Below are 25,328 nucleotides of genomic sequence, written 5' to 3' on the forward strand. Positions count from 1 at the left end.
AGGAAGTCCCTTTACTTTCATTTAGGTGGGATTTTGGAAGGGAGTAAATACAGTGATCAATCCTATGTATTTTTTATTGTGAAAAAATATACATAAAATTTACTGTTTTTAATTATACAGTTCAGTGGCATTAAGTACATGCACATTGTTGTGCAATCATCACCATCCATCTCCAGAACATTTTTCATCTCCCTAAACTGCAACTCTGTACCCATTAAATAACAACCCCTTAGCGCCTACTCTACCCAGCCCCTGGCAACCACCATTCTATTTCCTGTCTCTATGGATTTGACTGCTCTAAGGACCTCATAAGTAGAATCACACAGTAATCCTCTGCACTTAACTAAAAGTCCCTGGGAGACGATTCAGATGATTGTTCCAAAAAGCTAAATCTGCTTTGGGTCTGAGAATGTTTTCAGTGTTGGAGACAGGGCTACCCTTGTACAGAAGAGACACACAGCCTTTGGAGAAAACATCTCTTATTTGGAGAAGGCATGAAAGGTGTGGGATCAGCTCCTTCCTGGCCTCTGGCACTGGGTTTGAGCCACTTTAGAGGGGTGAATACCAGAACCCACTGAACGATTTTCTGAGAGACTCAGCAGGACTCTGGGTACCAGCAGAGCTTCTCAGGGCCTGTGTGACAATGTGTGGTTTGGGGCTGAGACAAGGCCATTCCACTCACCTTTGCTTGGAACTTAGGACCCGTCTGGTGCTCCAAGGATTAGGCATTGTTGAGCGTGGTACTTTTGCGTCTTATTTTCTACCAGGTTATTGCTGGTATACAAACAAGCTATTGGTTTTTGTTGACTTATTGACCTCCCTCATTAGTTCCAGTAGCTTTTCAGTTAATTTCCTTGTGTTCTCTAGGTGTACAATCATATCAGCAAATAATTAGGCATCATCCTTCCCAATATTTACACATCATCATTTCATACGATAACATGTTGACAGTAATGAAGGTTCACTTAAAGGTAATGGGAGTGACAGGCCTAAAGAGCTTTGGGAAAGCTGGTTTCAAAAACAGAGAGGCCAAAGGCCAAGTGAACGGGTAGGGTGTTATGGTACATGCTTAAATGTGACATGATGATGTCCTGGACTAGAAGTGGCTGAGAAAGACCAAAGGGAGCTACTCAGATATTAATCACTACAATTGATGATGTGGATTGACAAGCAAAATATCAATACAATGCTAAGTTTTCAAAACGGTAGTTTCTGACAGTGATGAAAAATACTGCATAAATATAACGGGAAGGAAAACAAAATGCACAAGTGGAAAGTGGGAGCCTTGCCTAAAATTCTGATCTGAGAGAGGTTAAGCAATATACCTTTAGTGTTAAAAATTCAGTTTTTCGGGTTGCTTAAGGTGGACACTGGCATGGAAGGCTCTTTGGTAGAAGATGTAGTTAATGGGCCTTTTAAAAGATTTTTTTTTAAAAAGGCTTAGGATATTCTAGAGGAGAGAATATTCTAGAATCAGATTGTTTGGTGTAATAAAATATAAATACAGTTCAAACTTATCTTTATAAAACTGTACATAAGATTTTGCCTACATCCCAGTTCCAGCTTTTGTTCATTACCCGCTAGCCTCTCCAGCTCTCTCTGTTCTTCAGAGACAAGCAACCACCTCTGTCTGCCCCAGAGTCATTGTGCTTTTTGCTGTTTCCCCAGGCAGTATAGCGCCTCCTCATTTTTCAGGTGTCTGAAAGGCACCTCTGCAGAGACCTTCCTTGAAACCAGTCTGAAGCAGCACTCCCTCCCAGTTACATGCTATCACATCATCATTTTGTCTTCCTATCTCACAGAACAAGCATAGCTCTTAACATGTTATGAAGCCATGCTCAGTAATTCAGATGTTTCCTCTGCCTAATGGCCAATCAGAATGCAAGCACCAGCAGAGCAGAGTATCTTAATCATGGCTCTGTTCCAAGAACCCAGAACCATGCCAGGCACATGGTGAACGCACACAGGTCTTGCTGAGTGAGTGAATGAATAAGGAATTGGTTTTCTCTTGTAGCCCATGAGACAAAGGGTGGTTGGGGATCCTGACCCAGGGAGAACTGGTACAATCTTGAGAGAATAAGGTCCAGAGAAGAGTGGCAGTCCAGTTGAAAGAGAAAGTCCTCATAGCAGGCCAATGACCTTTAGGGACAGGGATACCCAAGGGGCAAAGGCAAAGGGGCAAACGAGAGTGTTAGGGTGCCTGGGGGTGAGAAAGAACTCGGCTTCTTTGAAGACCTATAAGGAGGCCTGCTAGGACCATAGTGTGAAAAGGGGAAATGTCAAGAGTAGAGGCGTAAGAGGTCAGCTGGACCCGAATTACCTATAAAATTAAACGATGAGCATTAGCGATGCAGACACAAAATGGATGAAAGGATCCAGAAACACGCAAATCTTCAGGATAAGGACAACCCAAAGTTTGCCTATCCTTTATAAAAGTTCTTAGCTAACCATAAAATGGGCATTCAAATCAACTTGTACGTTTCATAGGGCCCACAGGTGATGTTGACGACATCAGAGTCATTTGGTGGCATCCAAATTCAATGGATTGGTCCATCTGAGGACTAAGCTATGAAGTTATGCTAAAAAGATGCATGTGATCAATTTGAAATTTTTGTTTCAAAATTCGTGCCCAACCCTAAGTAAAGCTAAAATGGATATAAAACGCTCATTATAAAAGCTGAGGATTCTATAACCCTCAATCAGTCCAGGTGGATTCCAATTGTTAGTCTGGTGTCCGGAGTTAGATAAAATGAGGAAAAATGGCACGCTTAAATCTGTGACTAATGTGCTCTGCTTGGCTCTCAGGGTTAAAAAAGCAACTGAGCCAACATTTTAAAATCAGATTTCAAATAAAAATATGGACTTCTTAGCCTCTCTTAGAAAAGATCAGAGGATCCAGTAACAATGGGCCTTCCGGCAGCACTTGCTGTAGCTGGAATGGAGAATCAGTGGCTTCCCCTGACCTGCTTCATTCATCACCACAGCCATAAAAAAATGCTTCTCAAATTCACTCTGCATGTGAATCCCCTGGGGATCTTGTTAAAAATGCAGGTTCTGATCCAGTAGGTGGGAGTGTGGCCTGAAACTCTGCATTTCTCAGAAGCTCTGAGGGTGTAGATGCTCCAACCATACGTTGAATGCAAAGCTATAAATTAACAATAAACAAATAAAAACAAGTAAAAAATCAAACATTATCTTTATTTAATAATCTTTGATATTTAAAATACAACTCATCGAACATCCACATTAACAACAGTATCCTCAGTGTTCAACAGTGCTTTGGAAGCCCGGCTTTTCTAAGGACCAGACAGGAAGGCCTGTGTGTGTATTAACGGCAAAACAACTCAGACAGAGGAGCACACACAGAAGGGCTGCAGAGTTGGGTCCTGAGAAATGGCACTGCCACAGTGCACTTGTGTCATGGCCAAAAGAATGCTTTTTACTTCAGATGTTTTTTGGTAGCTGAATTTCAAAGTTTATTTGTACAGAACAGTGATTTTTAAAAAGTTATTCCTAGTAGTCCAGTGTTGTAGAAATTAGATAATCACATTCAAATGTATGTTTTCCTCTTTAAAAAAAATTCCTGAAAACATTCACCTTTGAAATGTGAAGGAGCCAAGTGAAGTGCTTCCTAAATGAATCAGGCATTTCCACATATATTTCACTAATGCTTCCCATTCCTAGTCTATGAATCCATAGTCTTAAAATATTTATTGATACACTATTATAATTAAACATGCCAGTTGCTATAAATTTAGAAGTGGTTACTAGCATTAATTCTTAAAATGCCAGACCATTTTGCAAAAAAATTAAAATAGCAGAGGTTTTCTTCAAATTAAAAAACAAAAAGATAAAAATTCAAGAATTAACCAACCATGTCAATAATCTTCTCATTCATGAGAGCAAAATGGAACAAAAATATTTTATGTATAAGACTTTAAAAAACAAGTTGGTTCATCTCTTTAGCAAAAGATGACGGTTATAAATGGACCAGAAATGAAGCAAAGTTTTTATTTTGAAAATATGAAAAATTACTTATATTGCTGAAATGATTAATCAATCTGGTTTTTCTTAATTAAGGTCACATCTGTAACATCTCCATGCTTGTTAGGGCCCAGCTACAACAAACAATTTACTTTGAAAGTAGTGGCCATAGACCTCTCCAATTGCAGATAAAGTTTTTAATAGAAAGTCATCAATATTAATAATTGAATCCTCTTAAGAATTTAAAACATCAAGATTTAGTTTTCATTCTAGGCTATTTCAATTATTATCATTATATTTTGCTTATGCACTGAGAATCAATCTTTTTTGAATTTGCACAGGTCCAATGGGCGAATTTTAAGACATTTAGTAAATCTTGGCACTAACTTAATACTATTTAAAAATAGTATCAAACATGCAGACATTAAAAATGTGACTTAAGCTCTTACTGGCATAAAATTTACTTTATTTGACTTAATATTAAATGAAACAATGTAGACTATGGGTAGTTTTGCCTATAGTGATCCTCAACTAGTTGAGTTTTTCCTCGTTAACTTTGGCATGAATAAAGTCTTAATTAAGAAAAATTAAGTTTTAAAGAAAAAAAGCACCTCCTTAAATATTCTGCAAATTGTAAACTATTTGGCCAAGATCTTAGAGCTGATATACAGTTTACCTGCAGCAACCTTTTCAAACAATTTTTTTTTTTTTTTTTTTTTTTTGCGGTACGTGGGCCTCTCACTGTTGCGGCCTCTCCCGTTGCGGAGCACAGGCTCTGGACGCGCAGGCTCAGTGGCCATGGCTCAGGGGCCTAGCCGCTCCGCGGCATGTGGGATCTTCCCGGACCGGGGCACAAACCCGTGTCCCCAGCATCGGCAGGTGGACTCTCAACCACTGTGCCACCAGGGAAGCCCCCTCAAACAATTTACATTACTGAAATATTCGTATGTTAATTACTATAAAAATGTACATTGATGGTTTAGATCAGATGTTAACTTCTCTGAATTTTTAAAACATAAATAACTACTTATTAAATCTATGACATCTATAAGTATGAAAGTGTTATTTCCAAAGATTGTTTAAACTTTACTTATAATACTAGCATTGTCATGGTACGTATTTTATCCCGGTAATACAAATTATACATTAGAAAAATGATACCAATAGTTTAAATATTAAACATTAAGGTGTTCCCAATTGGTAAAACAGAATGGAAATCTTTATATAAATAAAGTTCTTAGGACAGTGAATTGCATTGTTCCTGACTTGCAGGTGGTTTAAAGTAAACAGCACTTCCTGATGTGTGAACTATAGCTTTGTGTAACTTTCAAATTTTCTTACTGTGGTTATGAGCACTGGCATCTTTTCATACTGGCCAACTGATTAAGAAATGGAATCTAAATGTTCAGTTAAATATATGCCAATCCACACAAGATGGCAGTTCACTAGTGATTCTGAATCTGCCTGCCAAATATAACAATTTCACAACTAAATAAACACATTCAAATATATCCAGTGTGTGCTCAGCCCTGCTTTAAAAAAATCCCTAACAAACGAAGGTCAACATGCCACATTTCTTTAAGTGCTTTAACAAGGGTGTGTAATGTAAGAACTAACCCTAACTCTTAAGGTTAAAACTTAAATGTATATTCATTTTCTCATTTTTATATTAGGTAGCTCATCAATTTAAATATATGAAAAGTTTAACATAATTTTTCAATGGGAAAAGATACAGGCCGAATATCCATGGAAAATATGACTGGCATCCTTGGGATAACTACAGAAATGTCCAGTCTTAAAATATTTTGGTTTGTAAATCATAGGGAGTAGTAGGGAGTAGTATCAAACTCCAACATCCCTTGTAGTTCTAAAGTTTTGTAATTCTTCTAAAACATTTTCAATTGTCAAAAGAAAACTTTAGATTTTAAAAGAAAACCATCTAATTTTATGTAAGGGAAACTTCAGAAAACTTACTTGGCACAAAATAATGACTAAAAAAAAATCTGTCTCTATCCAAGAAAAAGCTATTTCATAATCATAAATAAAAGGCAGTTTTTCATCTCTTTTCAGTTAGCAATAAATCCTACATCAAAAATTTTTCCCTGATAAAATGTGTGTAGCCATACACCAGGATATGGCAACATATCATACTTTAATTTTCTAAGTTGTTTGCTGCAATTTCTTCTTAAATTTTAGCTTATGAACAATTCATCATTCAAAGGGGCTTCAAAAGGGGATGGAGAATGAAGGGGAGTAGATGACAGAATTTAAAAGGCCCATTTCAGAGAGACATGGTTAATTTTCACTGAAATCATCCCATTCTTGCATTGACCCAGCAAGAAACTCTGCATCCCAATTAAAGAATGTTTATCAAAACTAAAGACTTTCTTATTTACAGACCCAGTAAGTACTGTGACTTCTGTAATTCTAAGCTATTTAAACATGATGCACGTGTTAAATCACAGTATAAATTTAAATGTAGTTTTGTTGGTAAGTTATTTTCATGTTCTAGATCATTATCTCTGGCAAACTATACCTACTAAAAGATGTACAGCAGAAGCAGACATCTGCACTTCATGACTCAATTGTAAACAGGACAGCTCCAGTCACAAGAGGAAAAATAAAATGAAACTCCTACTAAAATTGAAGGCCAAATTTTATCTATCATACATTCATGGTGGGCACTGGATGTTGTTTTATAACAGTAGGAAACTTGCACACTATGCTTCTCCTATTTTTCTTAATTGGAAAAGAAAAGGAAATAACAAGGTGCAGGAAAGAGGGTTACAGCAAACCTATACAGTTCTGACATAACTGAGAAGACATTCACAAAGCATTTGGGAAAGGATGTGCTCACACATTAACAAAATTCTCATTTATTCTCAAATACTTGTGCAGAGCTGATTTCAGAGTTTAGGAATGCACCAGAATCATGAAATAATGATCCCATCTTAGAGGGCTTAAAAAGCAAAACCTCAAGAAACATTACCATCTTTCAAAAGAGTTGTAGAAAGTAATGAAAACCACGTAGCAGAGAAACTGTGATCAGAGAAAATAACATGAGAAAACACCCAAGTGCACAATACATAGTCAGAGGGTAAACAGCTTAGCCTTCTGGAACTGTTACTATTATCAACACAGAGGAGACACTGTCCTAAAAGGTTAATTTGGTTAAAGAGAAATAAGAGCAACTTTTAGATGATGAAAGTCAGCCAAATTCCCTATGCAGAAGGGAGGAAAAGGAGATAAAATGTGGGGGGAAAGTTCTGTGGCAATAGCTGGTTATAATTAGTTGGTCTGCAAAAAGAGCCAAGAAAAACGCCCTAATTTTAAACATGTTAGATATTGCACACTCAAAAAAGAAAAAAGAACAGTTAGAAAACTATTTTAAATTTCTTTAATTGCTGAGTGCCTCTTTGGCTAGTGTTTGGAGGATCGTTATTTAGTCCTACAACGGATGTATTTTCCACCCTCTCAACTTTTTGTTTGCAAACCACCTAAGTCTTATTTCCTCTGTTGAAAATTGTTCTCTTTGACACATTACCAAAATGGACCCTATGCTGTAAACACACAGGACAATATTGGAAAGACTGAATATCTAAATGATTTGTGAAAGGTATTATTTTTTTCCTTCCGTTTTGAAATTACTTCTAACAGTTTCTAAAGACATGGTCACAGCTGCCTGAAGCATGTCTTCTTCACTCATAGCATCACCTGTTGGGGATAAAACACATATTTCTTAGAAATTTCTAGAAAATTTCCAAAGTCATCAAAAGGTAAGCTCTTAGAAACTGTTTGACTACTATAGTTTCCTTTGTTGATTTTAAAAGTTTACATACAATAAAATCCACTTTTATAATTCTGTAAGTTTTGACAAATACGTAGAGTGGTATAACCATTATCATCACCCAGCTACAGAACCGTCCCACTGACCAAAAATATTCCCTCGCCCTGCCCCTTTGTAATCAATCCCCAAGCCCTACGTCTAGGCAACCACTGATCAGTTCTCTGCCCTACAGTTCTGCCTTTTCCTGCATGTCAACACAAATGGAATCATCATTATGTATGTAGCCTTTCAGTATGGCATCTTTCACGTAAAAGCATTCAGCTAAGGGGAAGAAAGTTTAACTTTCTATCGATGATGAATTAGTTTAAAAAAGTTTGTTCTGCGAAATAATTATTTACTCACAGGAAGGTGCAAAGATAGTTCAGAGAGGTCCTGTGTACACTCTGGCTAAATTTCACCTAATAATTAAATCTTACATACCTACAGCTCAAACCTAAATCTGAATATTGGGACTTCGTCATACATGTAGATTCGTGTAACCACTGCCACTGCAATCAAGACAGAGAACTGTACGGCACCATCAAGATCTCCCTCCTGCCATCCCTTTTGAGTCACACCCACTTCTCTTCCCCCCCACCTTCCCTAACTGCAGGCAGCCACTAATTTGCTTTCCATCTGTATAAATGTCGTTTTTAGAATGTTACACACATAGAATCATACAGTATAAGATCTTTTGAGATTTTTTTTTGCACTCAGCATAATGCCCTTGAGATGCATCCAAGCTGTTGCATGTGTCCACAGTTGGTTTCTTTTTAATCCCAAGTGGTATCCATGGTATGGAGGTACCGCAGCGTGTTTAACCATTCACCTACTGTAGGACATTTGTTTTTTTCCAGTTTTTGATCATGACAAATAAAGCTGCCATGAACATTCACGTACAGGTTTTTGCATGGATGGAAGTTTTCATTTCTCTGGTATTAAATGGGAATATAACTGCTGGTTGCATGGTCAATGTATGTTCAGTTTTTATAGAAATTACCAAATTATTTTCCAGAGTGGCTATACCAGTTCAAATGAAAGTTAGAAGTCTCACCTCCCTTTAGTTTCCCCTGTTTATAACTACCTTAAGTACTTCCTATATTTTACGCTAAAAACCAAATCAATGTTACAATTCTTCCTTCAGTTATCAAATGTAATTTAGAAAACTGAAAAGGAAATTCTGTTGTGCTTACCCATATTTCTATTCTTTCTACTGTTCTTTGTTCCTTCTTGATGTTTCAAAATTACTTTTTAACAGTTCTGTTTAGAGAACTTCCTTTAGCCATTATTTTCCCCTTCATTCCTGAAGAAAATTTCATGAATTCTGGGTTGAGACTTCTCTTCTTTCAGCACTTGAAAAATGTCTGTCACTTCCTTCTGACCTCCACGATTTCAGATGAGAAATCTGATGTCACGCAAATTGCTGTAGGCAAGCTGTTTCTAGCTGATTTTAAGATTTTTTTTTTTCGTCTTCAGTTTTCAGAAGTTAGACTACGATGTGTTTTGGCATGGATTTCTTTGGGTTTATTCTGTTTGAGGTTCACTCAGCTTTTAGAATCTGTAGGTTGGTACCTTTTGCCAAATTTGGGGAATTTTCAGCTATTATTTCTTTAAATACTCTTTCAGCTCTACCCTCTTTCTCATCTCCTTCTGGAACTCTCATGGCACAAATGTTAGATCTTCCCCACAGGTCTCAGGCTCTGTTAATTTTTTCCAGTCTAATTCTCTTTGTTGCTCAGAATGGGTAATATCTACTGTTCTGTCGAGTTCACACTGATTCTTTTCTCTGTCCTTCCATCCACCTGTTGGGTCTGTCCACTGAGTTTCAAAATTTCAGTTATTGTTATTTTTCAGTTCTAAAATTTCTATTTGGTTCTTCTTTATATCTTCTATCTCTTTCCTAAGGCTATTTTTTTCAGTTGTTTCAAGCATGTTCATTACTGCTCACTGGAGCATTTTATGATGGCTGCTAATTTAAAATCCTTGCCGGATAATTCTAACATCAGTGTCATTTTGGTGATGGTGTCTACTGATTGTCTTTTCTCATTCAAGTTGAAATTTTCTAGGCTCTTGATATAACAAGTGATTTTTAAGTGAATCCTGGATATTTGGGGTATTAGCTTATAAGAATGTGAATCTTATTTTTTTTAATAAATAAATAAATTTATTTATTTATTTTTGGCTGCGTTGGGTCTTCGTTGCTGCACGCAGGCTTTCTCTAGTTGTGGCGAGCGAGGGCTACTCTTTGTTGTGGTGCATATGGGCTTCTCATCGTGGTGGCTTCTCTTATGGCGGAGCATGGGCTCTAGGCGCATGGGCTTCAGTAGTTGTGGCACACAGACTCGGCAGTTGTGGCTCGCGGGCTCTAGAGCGCAGGCTCCGTAGTTGTGGCGCACAGGCTTAGTTGCTCTGCGGCATGTGGGATCTTCCCGGACCAGGGCTTGAACCCGTGTCCCCTGCATTGGCAGGCGGATTCTTAACCACTGCGCCACCAGGCAAGTCCCGTGAATCTTATTTAAATCTCCTCTTTCAGCAGGCCTCCTCTGACATGAGCACCAGTGGCAGAAAAGGGGTGGTGCCCTGCTGCTTCCGGATGGGGAGAGGGTGTGTGTGACCACTACTGTTGAACATCCGTGGGAGTTCCGGCTTCCCACTGATACCTGCCTGATTGGGAGGGGTTGGAATGCCTCGTTACTGCTTCTCACTGGCACTGTGGGGGTGGTCTCCTCATTACTGCCTCAAATCAGTGATGGCCTGACTCTCCACTACACCTCTTCTGACATCACCCAGGCGACAAGCCAGAAGGATGCCTCTTTATTGCTGGGTGGAAGTCCAGGCTCCCTAAGACCACTGACACCATGGGAAAGGGGGCATCATTGTCTCCTGGAGGAAAAGAAAATCCCAGCTCTCCACTTGGCTTTTTCTGACACCACTCTGGCCCAGAGAGGCGGGAGATGTGCCTCATTACGTTACTTGGCCTTTGTCAATGGGGTAGGGTGGCAGTAGGACCAGTTTATTTACCTAGTCCAGGCTGGCTGGACTAGAGTGTTTATTATCTAAAAGTTTTTGTCTTGCCAAGTATTCCCTTTTCGCTCCATAGAGCAGGCTTTTCTTGGGGCAAAAAGAAAATCCAGAATACTGACCACTATGTCTTCCTCTAGTCCTGAGCTTCTCAGCCCGTCTGTCTTCTACCTTTCAGATTCTTCTTATATTTGTTTTATACAAATGTCTGGGGTTGTTAGCTATACTTAGCAGAATGATTAGGAAAAAGTACCCATTCATTCCTTTTTATTGCTAATAGTAGTCCACTGTTTGGATGTAGCACAGTTTCTGTGGCATGTACCAGCTGAAGGACAACATGTAAGCAGTTTCCAGTTTGGGGCTATTACGAACAAAGCTGCTGTAAGGACTCATGTACAAGATTTTGTGTGAACCTAAATTTTCTTTTCTCTTGGTTATATACCTAGGAGTGCGACTACTGGATCACATGGTTAAGTGTACATTTAAGTTTTTAAGAAAATACTAAACCGTTTTCCAAAATTGCTGTACCATTTTATGTTCCTACTAACAATGTATGAGTCCCAGTTGCTCTGATTCTTGCCGCATTTGGTATTGTTAATTTAATTTTTTATTAAGCCATTCTTGTAGGTGTGTAATGGTGTCTCATTGTGGGTTTAATTTGCATTTCCCTAATGACTAGTGATGTTGAGCATGTTTTCATGTGCTATTTGTCATCCATATATTTGGTGAAGTGTCTGTTCAAATCCTTCACTCATCTTTTTGAATTGTTTTCTTATTTTAGTTTTGAGAGTTCTTTACATATTCTACTTAAAAGTTCTTTGTCATGTACAGTTTCCTTCTCACTCGATTTCTACTACCAATAATTGGCCAAAGTTTAAGACCTATTATTAAACCAAGGCCTGAGGAGTAACTCTAGATTTCTCTGTTGTAATCTGGACTACACTCAGGTGTTTTCAGTTTTCCCAGTGGTAAAATGAACTTATTTTCCACCTACTAATATTCATTATCTCTGAGAAACTTTTGGAGAATGTACGAATTACTGTGAAGTTGCAAGTGATGTTTACAATTTTAAAGCAAAACATTGCTTAAGTGCTTCAAGGGCACTTAAGGATACACACTAAGGAGTTAGCCTACTCCTTAAGCCAAGAAGGTTTGGTACATTACCAATTCCTTCAAGAGTGTCAATATAATGAAAGCGAGGAGAAAAAAAAGCCTATAAAGCCAAAAATCACATGGAGTCTGGGTGTCAAACAGAGCATGCAGGTAACAAATGGGATATGCGATCAGAGAGGCGTACCTAGATCACTGTCAAGTGCTCCTGAACTTGTGTTCGGCTTTTCACATGGATGTCCTGGTGGATCTTGCTGCTGCTGCTGCCTGAAACATTCAAGAGTGAATGTGTATTTAAAAAACAAAACCTAAGAATAAATATGCCACGAGAAAAAATATTCACGTGGAAAATAAACGGTTCCACACAACAGAAGAGTCACTGGCATGAACACCACAAAAGAAGGCAAGAGCAAGCAGTCTGATAGAAAACAAACTTATGGTTACCAAAGGGGAAGGGGGGGGAATAAATTAGGAGTTAGGGATTCATAGATACACCTACTATATATAAAATACATAAACAAGATCCTACTGGATAGCACAGGGAACTATATTCAATATCTTGTAATAACCTCTAATGGATGTAATAACCTCTAATGGAATCTGAAAAAGAATATATATATCTAAAACTCAATCACTTTGCTCTATATTTGAAATTAATACAACATTATAAATCAACTATACTTCAATTTAAAAAAAAGAGCAATCAGTCTCATATAAATTACTGAAAAGCATCACAGTTCTGATCCTAGAAAACTTAGAAAATTCGAATTTATCAGGCAAATTAATGGGTAGGTATTTTCACCACAAAAATAACACATTGTACAAAAGGAGTCACTGGTAGCTATTTCGGGGTTTTTCTTCCGGTACGCGGGCCTCTCACCGCTGCAGCCTCTCCCGTTGCGGAGCACAGGCTCCGGACGTGCAGGCTCAGCAGCCATGGCTCACGGGCCCAGCCGCTCCGCGGCATGTGGGATCTTCCCAGACCGGGGCACGAACCCGTGTCCCCTGCATCGGCAGGCAGACTCTCAACCACCACGCCACCAGGGAAGCCCTGTTGCTTATATTTAAAACACAGGATTAAGAGGGACCCCGGTCCGGGTCTGTGGTATTCAGAGCTGGAGAAGGCATTAATAACACTGACATATACCTGTAGGCTACTTCACAGTTTACAGAACAGTTTTACACACTGCCTCATCTGATGCACATAACATGTGAGTTAAGGTTTTACAATGACATAGCTGACACAGCAGAGTTTTGCTCAGGGTTTTATGATAGGTACCATGGATTTGGAGATTACCACTGGAAAAAATATCATGGCTACGAAAATATCAGTTAACAACTCTTACTCATAAACTATGAATTTGCAACAGGTAGACTTTCAACAGCATTTTCATGCTTAATGCATGAACACTGTGGCTACTATATTAAGTGTGAAGCTTCAAACACTCTACAGGAAAAAAAAACAACCTATACATTTCAATGAAAAACAAATTAGCACCAGGGTCAGTTTGGAAAGAATCAGAGGGAAGAAACGGCTCCATAACCTTAGAGCCAAGTTCTCCAAAATAGAAGGTATTGAGACAAGGACCCATATAGGTGTAGTAATCAGGAATTCTACTGAAAAGCAAAAATTAGTTTCTCAGCTCCTTCACTAATGAGTCCTACAAGATTCTGAATGCTAGCCAAAGTTAAAAAGAAACCCCAAGAAGTTAGCTCTTAACTCTAGTCAGCAACAAGTAACTGTAAAATATTCTCTAGTTCTACTCAAGTTCTCACCAGTATTTTCAAGGCCAAACCAGGAGGCAGAGGATAGTAAGGCGAAGCTGGAAACCATCACAGTACTTTCTTACCCAATCAACTGCCCCCAGTCAGAAAGGAGACTCAAACATTTAAAAAAGGGTGCAACGTTGAATAAAACACCTGCATTAGTTATAGCTGGCATTGCGCTTGTTACAACTTACTTAGTCATTATGGAATGTTACTGCATTATCCTTCGTATTCTAAAAAGTTTAACTCATTGGAAATTCTACATTTTTAATCCAAAAAAATCTAAAAACCTTTTTTTTAAAAAAAGAGGGATTTGTTTTTATATTTTAAAGACATTTTCTTTTTCTTACACGTACTTGTGAATTTTATAGTTTCTCTATAAAGTATGTCTGTTTGGACCATTTTATTCTGGAAAAAATTGAAGTCTGAAAAAAAGCATGGCAGAAGTATCACTTGGAAACTGTTCTGGAGAGCAGTTTAGAAATCTGTACCAAGGCCTTAAAAATGTTCATGTCCTTTAACTTAGTAATCTGAAATTCTCAGAATAATTAGCAGAAATGATGAGAGATTTGCGGCATAAAGTCAATACAAGGATTGTTCATTGCATTATTAATTATAATAGCAAAAATCAAAAGGTTCATAAACTGTGATACATAAATTCATTTTATGAAATATAACATAGCCTATTACAAAGAATATTTAGTATCATGGGAAAATGGGTATAACTGATATACAATATATGGGCGTTTGTGTGACTAGAAGCGTATGACTGCCAAAACACTCACATCAGTTATTAAAGGTAGGATTATGTTTTTTTAATTTAGATATTTCTAAAAATAAAATTTCCAAAATATTATTTTTTATTGATTTAAAGCTATTTTTAGCAATAACTAGATAGTTGATGATATTATACAACTACCATTAATAATCATCATGTGATAATTATTCCATTATTGTATGATAAGAGCATTTGGCTATATTAAGAAAAAAACATATATTTTAGAGACACACACAGAAATTAATACAGATGCAGTAGGATGATTTAGATTTGTTACAAAATAATCCCACCCTGGGGCTGGGAGAGTAGAAAGCATGGGAGATGGGGGCATAAAAAAAAACAAGATGGCCCATGTGCTGATATCTGTTAAATCTGGGCAACAGATAAATAGGGGTTCCTTATGCTGGTTTCTCTACTTTTATATAAATTTGAAGTTTATCATAATTAAAAAATTTAAAAAGTTAATTTTAAAATTTAAAAGGGAGTGACAAGCACTAATAAGCACTATTTTGAAATTTTATACATAATTAAATCCATTAATCTATCACTGAATAAAGACTAGAAATATCTCACATTAAGAGGATGTCAGTTGATCAGAACTTTCCTTCATATACTTCTGAGCTGTGACTTAAAAAAAAAAAACAGAAAACAAAGTAAATATTATCTTCATTATACCATCAAATGTAAAATGCTCTAACATTCTATATACTACTAAAGTACTACCAACTCTGATGTGTACGAGTCTTCTGAATTGCAGAGATGTTGACATGTGAAAAAATGTGCACCTTAGAATTGTTGAAATATAGTAAATAATAGGCCAGACTCAGCCACTGGCCTTTGTTTTCTGACCTGGGATCAGAGGATCTGAGTATCATTATAGATCTTGTGATCTTAAGATGAAGTTATATCATTAAAAAAAGAAAAAGGGATGAAGACGTGAGTGACAGTTACTGGAAAGGATAATTTTATAGGTGAAATTTCTATTTTGAAAGCACTTATAAACCTGGGCACAAAGTTAGGTTTTAGGAGCTGATGATTCAGATTTATGGTTACCCTCATGTCCCTGATGCTGATGGGCCTGCAGTACCCCGCTACTGTGGCAATGAGTGGAGCAATTAACCATCACTTCTATTTGGGGGTGTGTTCCCCTACCGCAAATGCTGTTTTTCCTATTAATTCACAGGAGAACTTCGCAGGGTTGGTCCAAGTAACCAAGAAGTACATTCAAAGGATCATTAGGCTTTGCTCTTGCCTTGACCCAATTCCATTTTCCTTTTGATGACGAATTTTACAGGGTTTCCTTCACCCTATTTCATGTAAATTTAATTAGTACTGGGGCAAAGTTTTCCCCTAAAACTATATTTGATTTCACAGTTTATTAGCTACAAATTTTTATTTTATTTATTTATTTATTTATTTATTTATTTATTTTGCGGTACACGGGCCTCTCACTGCTGTGGCCTCTCCCGTTGTGGAGCACAGGCTCCGGACGCGCAGGCTCAGCGGCCATGGCTCACGGGCCCAGCCGCTCCACGGCATGTGGGATCTTCCCGGACCGGGGCACGAACCCGTGTCCCCTGCATCGGCAGGCGGACTCTCAATCACTGCACCACCAGGGAAGCCCTACCTACAAATTTTTAAAAAATACATTTAAATGCTCATAGGGTCAGGCAGTAACCAGTATTTTAAAAAAGGAGAGAACCCTCAATAAATGGTTTAAGTCAAAGCTGTATGTTTACAAATAGACAAAACAGCCAAGGTAAATATTAAATATGCAATTTTAATATTGTACCAACTACTTTACTTTTCAAAGTAGGCTTCTCTTCTCTTCCGTAGCTCTTCTGAAGTAAGATGTGTACCTGACGTCTGTGGAGTATCTTGACATATATTTCTGGAAGTACCTGAAAACAAAATAAAACAGAACAAAATACTATTTTATTTACCAATTCAAGCAATAATATGTTTATACTTATGTGAAGGAACTTTCGATAAGTTTTGTTCTCAAAAATATTCTGTACCATTCTGTAAATGTAAGAAAGGCTCTGAAAGTCTCAGGGAGAATCTGAATAAGGCAGTTCAAATCTAACCTGTGTCCACTGCAGCCAAAGCTGTTACCCATCTGTGATGTAGTGGATGTGAGGAGGTAAGCCCAACGACCAACTTGGCAGGAGAAATAATTAACGCCACACTTGTGTGCTCTCTTATTAGAAACGAATCTGCACTTTCAAAGGCAAAGAATTCCTAGAAGCAACTCAAAGTGGGTGATCATAAAACAAACTCATTCTCTGCATCCCTCTATCCTGAAACATTTGGGTACTACAACAACTTAAGTATGTTTCCATGTTCTCACTTCATTATTGCACCAATCAGAGATTCTGCACAAACTGTGAAATAAAGTGGAAAGGAAAGGAAAGTACACAGAAATATCTAAAACTATTAAAGCTGGTGTCTGTCCATTACTGGGCTAATCTAGCAAGGCTCTACTAATCCAAAATGGGCCTGCACACCATATGGACTACTCATGAGCCTCCTGGCACACCTGTGAATTCCTTATTTAGATATTTAAGGAATTCAATTGACAAGTAATTTCATTAGAAAGTAGAAGGCAAATTCACATTAGACAAAATCAAAACTATCAAAAAAGAAAAAGAAAAGAAAACCCCTCACACTTTTAAGTAAGCCCCTTTGAACAACATCCCAGACAACTCCCTCAGCTTGGATTCCCTGAGGGATGCATCTTTACTCTCAGCTGATGGGCTTATATCACTAAAAAAGTGGGCTCACCGAAGTGGGCTTAAGCTGTAAGCTGCACAGCCACTAATTGTTAGAGTTTTGTAAAATCAATTTACTTTCTCTGTCCAGGCCTTCCTTCGTGTGCACTAGCATACATTTTTAGAACAGTTGGTCTGGGTAAGGGCCCACTGACCTCACAATGATTAACCTCAGTTTGCTACTGTGTTAGCACAGTATTATAACCAAGTGGAATAACCAGAAATAAAAATAAAACTAGTCCTAATATAACACAAGTCGTAAAAAGTTGTTTTAAAAGAAATCTAAAAAACAATAACTGATTGTACATAGCTATTGCTTCTGCAGTGATTGTCCAAGAACTTCTACCAATAGTACATTAACTTCCAGAAGAACCAAGAATGATCTGAATCAATTCTTCAACAGTGAATAAAGTATGTGTTGGAATGTCCATACCTTGCATGCTGAGCTGAATGGCCCTGCGGAGATCTGCTTCTTCATCTTCCAAGTCAATTTCTTGGCGACTTAGTGCCAGAGCCCTCTGCAAATCCTCCTCATCTTCGTCTAACATTCCTGATCCATCGTTTGCTTCTAAGACGCGTTCTAGATCTGTTTTCTGGACTCTAAAGAAAAAAAGCACTAAAAATAACTGCAGACCACTCTTCTATTTTAGATATAACAGAGACATTTATAAACCAAAGATTTTTATGTAAGTCAAAACTTACACATTTTCTGGCAGATAAGGTCTAATAATATAAAGGTTTTACTATGATGTGAATCTAAGTATATTTAAATAATTCAGAGTTGATCCATGGTTAAACCAATAAACTTCACTAAAACATAAAGGTCTAAAAAAAATCACCAATAATAAAAGGACCTCATCTTCAGTGTAAGCACGAAAATTTAATTTTTGTAATGAAATACTATCATATATTCCATACTGCAAGCTCAATTTTACCTTTGTTCTTTGAGTTGTGCTAATTCTTCTCCAATAAGTTTTGGTCGATGCATCTGTTGGACCCTGATCATCTGTAGGAGTTGGTCAGCTTCACAGTCTGGCAGATCACCCTTAACAACAAATATAGAATAACCTAAAAAAAAAAAAAGGCAAAAATAAACTAAAACAGTTAGCAAGTGATTCAAAATTGATTAAAAATGACAGCAGGGCTTCCCTGGCAGCGCAGTGGTTGAGAGTCCACCTGCCGATGCAGGGGACACAGGTTCGTGACCTGGTCTGGGAGGATCCCACATGCCGTGGAGCGGCTGGGCCCGTGGGCCATGGCCACTGAGCCTGTGCATCCGGAGCCTGTGCTCCGCAACAGGAGAGGCCACAACAGTGAGAGGCCCGCGTACCGCAAAAAAAAAAAAAATGACAGCAGATAGAGAGGCAGCACAGAGCAGTGGAGTGAGGACACAGACTGAGGAGTCAGGAGTACCTGGGTTCAAATAATGATTCTTACGCTTACTAGTGGGGTGATCTAGAACAAATTACATAGTCTCTGAACCTTGCTTTCTTCACTTGTAAAATGGGAAGAGCCATCTCACAGAGTGACTATGAGAAATAATCGAATCTGTAAAGGGATCTACTAAAACAGTGCCTGACCAAGTAGGTTACACTAAATGATACCAGAGAGGCAAGGAAAGGAATAAGGAAGAGCAAGGAATCTGGAATCAGATGACCTGGGTTTTAATCCCCTATCTATTTCCTAGCTGCCTGGCCTCTGGTAAACCCCTTTACCCATCTAGGTCTTGGTTTCTTCAACTGCTACATAGATTATACTGTACCTTCCTCGGAGGGCTATTTGAGGACACAATCAGAGGATGTGTGTAATAATGTGTAATATGGGTAAAATGAGTCATCTGTGGAAACAGCTGCCCCTGACCCTGACACTGACACATACACATCCCTCCAAACTGAAAACAGGAGCTGGAAAGCCAATATCCCAAATCTAGTCAAGGTGTTGAAGATGCAGTTCATGTTTTGAAAAAATTACACCGGCCCAGTGTAATTTTTTATAAATACGATTCTAGAAAGCCAGGGTTTTCCCAGCTGGATACGCCACACAATAGCTAAATAAGGGTGGGCTACACCTAAGTCACTCTAATCAATTTATGTTTTTCTTCATTTCTTATTTTTGGCTGCACCACGTGGCATGTGGGATCTTAGTTCCCCGAACAGGGATCGAACCCGTGCCCCTGCATTGAAGTGCAGAGTCCTAACCACTGGACCTCCAGGGAAGTCCCTCAATTTACATTTTTCTACCATAAATTTTCTTCAACTTTGGTGCTTGTTATGGATATTCTTTGTGAACACTAACAGATAATGAAACAAATGAACAAAGATGAAAAGGACTGTTAATGGAAAAACTCAAAAGAGTAAATCATAATACACTTAACATTTGTTTCTCACAAGGACAAGTGTGCTCAGAGTTCAGATGGTTTAACATGTTTTACACCAATAAAATTGTTTCTAGATTCTAGAATAAACTATGTCAGCTCGCGATGCTATTCCATGAAGAGTATCAGGAAGGGCAGAAACTGCCTTATGGAGGTGGCACTGTAAGGATCTTGGGTTTCATTCAAGATTAGATCTCATTCTAAGTGTGCTAGGAAGCCACTGAAGGGTTGACGAATGAAGGTGTGCCATAATGTGCATTACATTTTAAAAAGCACTCTAGGCTGCTTTATCCACAAAATATATAGGAACCAGTGTGCAAGAAGAGTGGGTCTTACTAAAATGGAAAACCTGAGGGATAGCATATATGGGGAGAAAAAAAAAATACATCTTTTGTAGACGTGTTCAGTTTAAAATGCTTTCTGAACTTCTGAGTGGAGATGTTAAAGTTAGGAGTTTGGAGTTCAGTGTAGATGTCTAGGCAGAAGATAAAAGTCTAAGGAATTATTGGCAGATAGACTTTATTTAGAGATGATATTTAAAATAATGGGAGAGCAGTCAAGAAGTTGTCCAAAGACTGAACTCTGGGTCACTTCATTAGTTAGAGATTGAAAAGAGTAAGATCCATAAAAGGAATCTGAAAGAAGCAGCCAAGCAGCAGGTAAACCTCCACAGAGGCCTGGAAGCCTTGTGTAGACAGTATTTCAAGAAGGGAGGATATAGCTAGGAACAAAGGTTTTAGGCATAAAAGAAAAGGGATACAAGTATATAAAGTCAAAGAAGTTACAACACTATGATCCTACATGTAAACTGGAGAGAGGTGCATGACAACCAACGTGGTAGCAATAAGCATGCCAGTGCCCAGACTGTGATCTCTAACTACCATTACTAAAAGGGCAGGAAATACACAAGATAAGACTGAAAATTCTTACTATATGAGGAAGAAGGGCTTCAAAAGGCTAGAGTGGTCATTTCAGAAGCTTGGGAGTCAAGTTCAAAAGGTTCCCACTCATCCAAGATGGGACAATTTTGTGTATCAACATGAATAATAATTACAATGGACTAAACCAAATGAACTATGGTTTTAATGGATTTGTTTACACTGACACTTCAGAAACAAACCAATTACCTTTGGAGGAAGGATACTATGAAACCGACTCATTTAAAAAACTGATAAAAGAAATATTTATCCTGCTTTTTCTATATGAACTATACTTCAGGATAACCAAACAGTTGATGAGGGAAAGTTTATTTGTATAGAAGTCCTCCAACTAATAAATGAAGGAATGACAGGAATCTGATATCACCATTTTGCAGTCTTCAATGAAATAACGGACTAGGCATTGATCATCAATAGCTACCCAAATCACAAAAAGAGAGCTAACTAGACACCACCATCTGTAAAGAGAATTCTGTCCTCCCCAAATCAACCGGAATCTGATCCAGCCTCTAGATATAAGGACCAGTCTATTGGGCATCCAGGGCTCAGACGAAAAAAAGGATGCAACCAGCAAAATCTAGAATGTGGGAAAGAGAACAAAAGATCCATTTTCTTCAAAAGAATAAATCAAGGAAAAAAATTAAGAGGAGAAGAAACCTATAGATATATTTTAGAGACACAGCAATCCAATGGAATCAATTAACTTTATTTCAACCTGCTTCAACTGTAAAAAAAAAAAAAACAAAAAAAAAACCCAGAAGAATTAACCAAGGAGATTGGAGATTTGAACACTGGCTGGCTAGTTGGTGTTATTAGTTGATGTTATTACAGAATTGTAATTAAATTTCTGTGTGTCATTATAGTATTGTGACTATATTTTTTTAACGAGTCCTTGTTTTTTAAAGATTTTAATGAAAAAGACACCTACAAAGAACATAATAAGACAATTAGTATTTTCTCAAAATAAACTGGAAAAGGAAGTGGCTAGGGTAAAGGTAAAACAAGACTGGCCATGAGATATTTGTTGAGGCGGGGAGAAGGGTACGTGAGGATCCATCACATTATTTTCCATACTTTATACTTGTTTGACATTCTTGGTAAGAAAGTTTTGTTTTATTCTGTTTAAAGGAGGATATAATCAACTATACCCTCAGAAAAGATGAGGTCAAAGGAAGACTGAGAATTGAATACTGGCAGTGGCAAATGTGGAGGTCATTGGTGACACTGAGAAGAGGGTTTTCAGTGACACATTGGTTATGACAGTGTAACTGGAATGAGTTCATGAATAGGAGACAACACCCTAGAGATGATTCTAAGGAGAAAATAAAAATGGGAGACAGCTGGAGTTTCCTGGTGTTAAAGATGCTTTTTCTTTTTACTCAATGGAGAGAAAAAGTGTATTTCTCTGCTGATAGAAATAATACAGAAAAGAGGGGGAAACTAATCACACAGGAGAGTGGAGTGACAAAAGCAGAAGCAAAGATCCTGAGTAGGTGGGAGGAGCTGGGATCTAGCCCCAAAGTGGAGAGGTTGGTCTTGGTTAGGAACAGGGGACAATTTATCTATTTTAATAGGCTCAAAGCACAGGTAGAGATAGAAACAAGGTGATAGATTGCTGGTAGAAAAATGAGGACGTTCTCTTTTAGTTGCTCCTGTTTTCGTAGTAGAATATAAAGGAAGGCCATAAGCTAGGAGTCAGGACGGGGGAGGGGAGTGGTTAGATGTTTGAAGGCAGAAGTTGTGAAATCATCACCTTGGACAGTGGTAAGTGAACTAACCGAGAGAACATAGTAGGGATGTCAAGCAGCACTAAAGGCTCATTTGAAATTTGTGATCATATAAAAATTAAAAAAAAAATTTGTGATTATAAATTTAAAGCAAAATAAATCATATTTTATCTTTAGTCATGTTCAGCTGTTCTGATGGAGGACTGCACAAGCCCAAGATTGGGTTTTAACCAGGGTTGGGATTTTGTCTTAAAAGTATGATGGAGGGGGCTTCCCTGGTGGCGCAGTGGTTGAGAGTCCGCCTGCCAACGCAGGGGACGCAGGTTCGTGCCCCGGTCCGGGAGGATCCCACATGCCGCGGAGCGGCTCGGCCCGTGAGCCATGGCCACTGGGCCTGCGCGTACAGAGCCTGTGCTCCGCAACCGGAGAGGGCACAACAGTGAGAGGCCCGCGTACCGCAAAAAAAAAAAAAAAAAAAGTATGATGGAGGGAGAGAAGGACAAAGGAGTTGAGAAATGCAACAGAATTATTATAATGATGGATTACTGGAAATAAGCAGGGTAATACAGGATTTTAGGATGTAAGGGGAATGTTTAGGTTTGTAGTAGGGTTTAAAGAATTGCTGGAAATAAAAAAAAACCAAAAATATGGTGTAAACATAGGAGGCAATAGTCTAAGAGTAGGATGCTTACAACTGGGATTTGAAGGTGGTAGTTAGTAATGGCAAGGCAAGAGTGAAGAAAATGATCTTTGAAAGTAAGAAGAGGTTGAATTGGATTGATTTTTGATGTAGAAATCACCAAGAAAGATGAAAGGAGTTGAAGTAGAGAGATGACAGTGAGTCAGATCCTAAAATCTTCAGTGGAAAAGGAGGAAGATCAGAGTGCAAAAGACTACAAAGGAGCATGGGGTAGAGTTTAATCTCGTGACATGTATTTCAAAGCACCTGGAGTTTTTAGGGAAGAAGAGTGGCCAGGAAGGGGCAAAGAGGAGCAAGAAGAATACCTACACCTCCCCTTGGCTCTGTGGTATGTGGGGTACGGAAGACAAAAGAACCATTACTGTAGAAGGGCTGCAAAGGAATCAGCATCCCCAGGGGAGGGCCAAGTGTCAGCAAGAATGCTAAATGAGCAGTTATCATCCAAATCACAGCCTAAAGCTCACCACATGAAACATAAAAATTATATCCCTGCCGCTGCCATGAAAACAATATTGTTACACTCACTCCTTTTTTTAACTTTTTAAAAAAATTAATTAATTTATTTATTTTTGGCTGTGTTGGGTCTTCGTTGCTGTGTGTGGGCTTTCTCTAGTTGCGGTGAGCGGGGGCTACTCTTCATTGCAGTGTGAGGACTTCTCACTGCGGCGGCTTCTCTTGTTGCGGAGCACGGGCTCTAGGCACACGGGCTTCAGTAGTTGTGGCTCGCAGGCTCTAGAGCGCAGGCTCAGTAGTTGTGGCGCACAGGCTTAGCTGCTCCACGGTGTGTGGGATCTTCCCGCACCAGGTCTCGAACCCGTGTCCCCTGCATTGGCAGGCAGATTCTTAACCACTGCACCACCAGGGAAGCCCCTTGTTACACTCACTTCTAAGGAAATAGTTTTATTTGGCTACTTCAAAAGGTAACATAAAATGTTCAGTCTTTACTTACCTTCCTGTTGTAACTGAGCCAAGAAAAGTGCAAGGTATGTGTCTGATATTAATTCTGGACCCGTCAAGAGAGAATTCAAGTTGAACCACTGGAAAAAAAAGTTGTCAATGTTTAAGTTAGTACACATGTAAGTAATAAGGAAGTTTCACATGTTAAGAATAGATATAACCCATCTAAACTTAGTGAGACTGTCTAAAGACTGAAAACATGTCAAATCAAGATTTTTTTAAGTAATTAAATAATGTGATTCTAAAAAATTGAAATAGAATGTTGCAAATTTATCACTATTAAATGTTTTAAAAGTTTGCTTTGAGCCATAAGCTTTAAATCCCTCCTCCAAAAAAGAAAAGAAACTGATAGCCAGTATTTTAAAGTATCTTTATTGATAGCGACAATTAAATCTTTTTTCAAAGGAACAGCCCAACAAAATCCTCATCTAATCATATTATATTGATGGTGGAAGAAAAAGGAAAACTACCCAGTTTTCTCAGTGCTGATAATCTTGGTCAAAATAGTTCAATTGAGAGAAAGCCAGACATTCCAGGAAGAGAATTTATAATTGCCAACTCATTTTAAAAAGTAAGCCATTACTGCATGTAAGTAACATCATTTGGTCACTACTTCATGGGCCTCCTAGTTTAACCCACAAGATACAAAAGTTTCAGAAGTTACTGTCAGCAACATGACCAACTACTTTTCCTGGATTTTCACAGAGATAATATTTTTCTCAGTCATCTTTTTCTTTATACAGGGACCTCAGACAAGAGTCTATAGGGAAAAATACAATTTTAAACAAAAGTACAAATTAGAACCAAAGATGATAAGCCATACTTTGACATTTCCTGTATTTGTCAAAGATAATTTGAAATGTGTAAATTCAATTTTGAAGAACTAAAATTTTAAAAATTTCTCAAAATAGGGGACTTCCCTGGTGGTCCAGTGGGTAAGACTCTGTGCTCCCAATGCAGGGGGCCCGGGTTCGATCCCTGGTTGGAGAACTAGATCCCACATGCATGCCGCAACTAATAAGTCCACATGCCGCAACTAAGAAGCCCACATGCCGCAACTAAAGATCCCGCATGCTGCAACAAAGATCCCAAGTGCCACAAAGAAGACCCGGCGCAGCCAAAGTAAATAAAGAAATACAAAAAAAAATTTTTTTTTCTCAAAATAATAACGTAAGTTTACATGCAAATCAATACAAAAGAATTTCTAGAATTTAAGTCTTCAGATCTTGAAAGTGAAGAATACCTGATCATATTTTTAAAGATCTAAATAAAACCCAGAGGTTAAATAACCTTGGCAGTTGTCCTGCCCTGGTTTTTCCCAGAGTTGATTCCCACCTGGGTCAGTCTTTCCTGCATCACACCACACCTCCTTACT

The 25,328-nt window shown here is 38.2% G+C and overlaps 1 protein-coding gene across 5 annotated transcripts in view; it reads right to left on the reverse strand.

The window, feature by feature from the left end:
• Positions 1 to 3,177: 3,177 nt before the first annotated feature.
• Positions 3,178 to 25,328, reverse strand: part of ATXN3 (ataxin 3) — a 33,236-nt gene continuing 11,085 nt past the window's right edge. For 3 of the 5 annotated variants that reach the window (XM_060295203.1, XM_030883536.2, XM_060295202.1), the window contains 6 exons: positions 23,946 to 24,033; positions 18,193 to 18,325; positions 17,691 to 17,857; positions 16,291 to 16,387; positions 12,129 to 12,208; positions 3,178 to 7,698 (listed from right to left, as the gene is read on the reverse strand). In XM_060295203.1, the coding sequence (XP_060151186.1) occupies positions 7,604 to 7,698; positions 12,129 to 12,208; positions 16,291 to 16,387; positions 17,691 to 17,857; positions 18,193 to 18,325; positions 23,946 to 24,033 (660 nt within the window). In that variant the 3' untranslated portion in view covers positions 3,178 to 7,603. Of the gene's footprint in view, positions 7,699 to 12,128; positions 12,209 to 15,059; positions 15,114 to 16,290; positions 16,388 to 17,690; positions 17,858 to 18,192; positions 18,326 to 23,536; positions 23,820 to 23,945; positions 24,034 to 25,328 lie in introns of those variants that run through there. The other 2 variants (XM_070045001.1, XM_060295204.2) reach the window with 2 other exon arrangements.

This window comes from Globicephala melas, chromosome 2 (genome assembly GCF_963455315.2).
Source record: "Globicephala melas chromosome 2, mGloMel1.2, whole genome shotgun sequence".
Lineage (NCBI taxonomy): Eukaryota > Metazoa > Chordata > Mammalia > Artiodactyla > Delphinidae > Globicephala > Globicephala melas.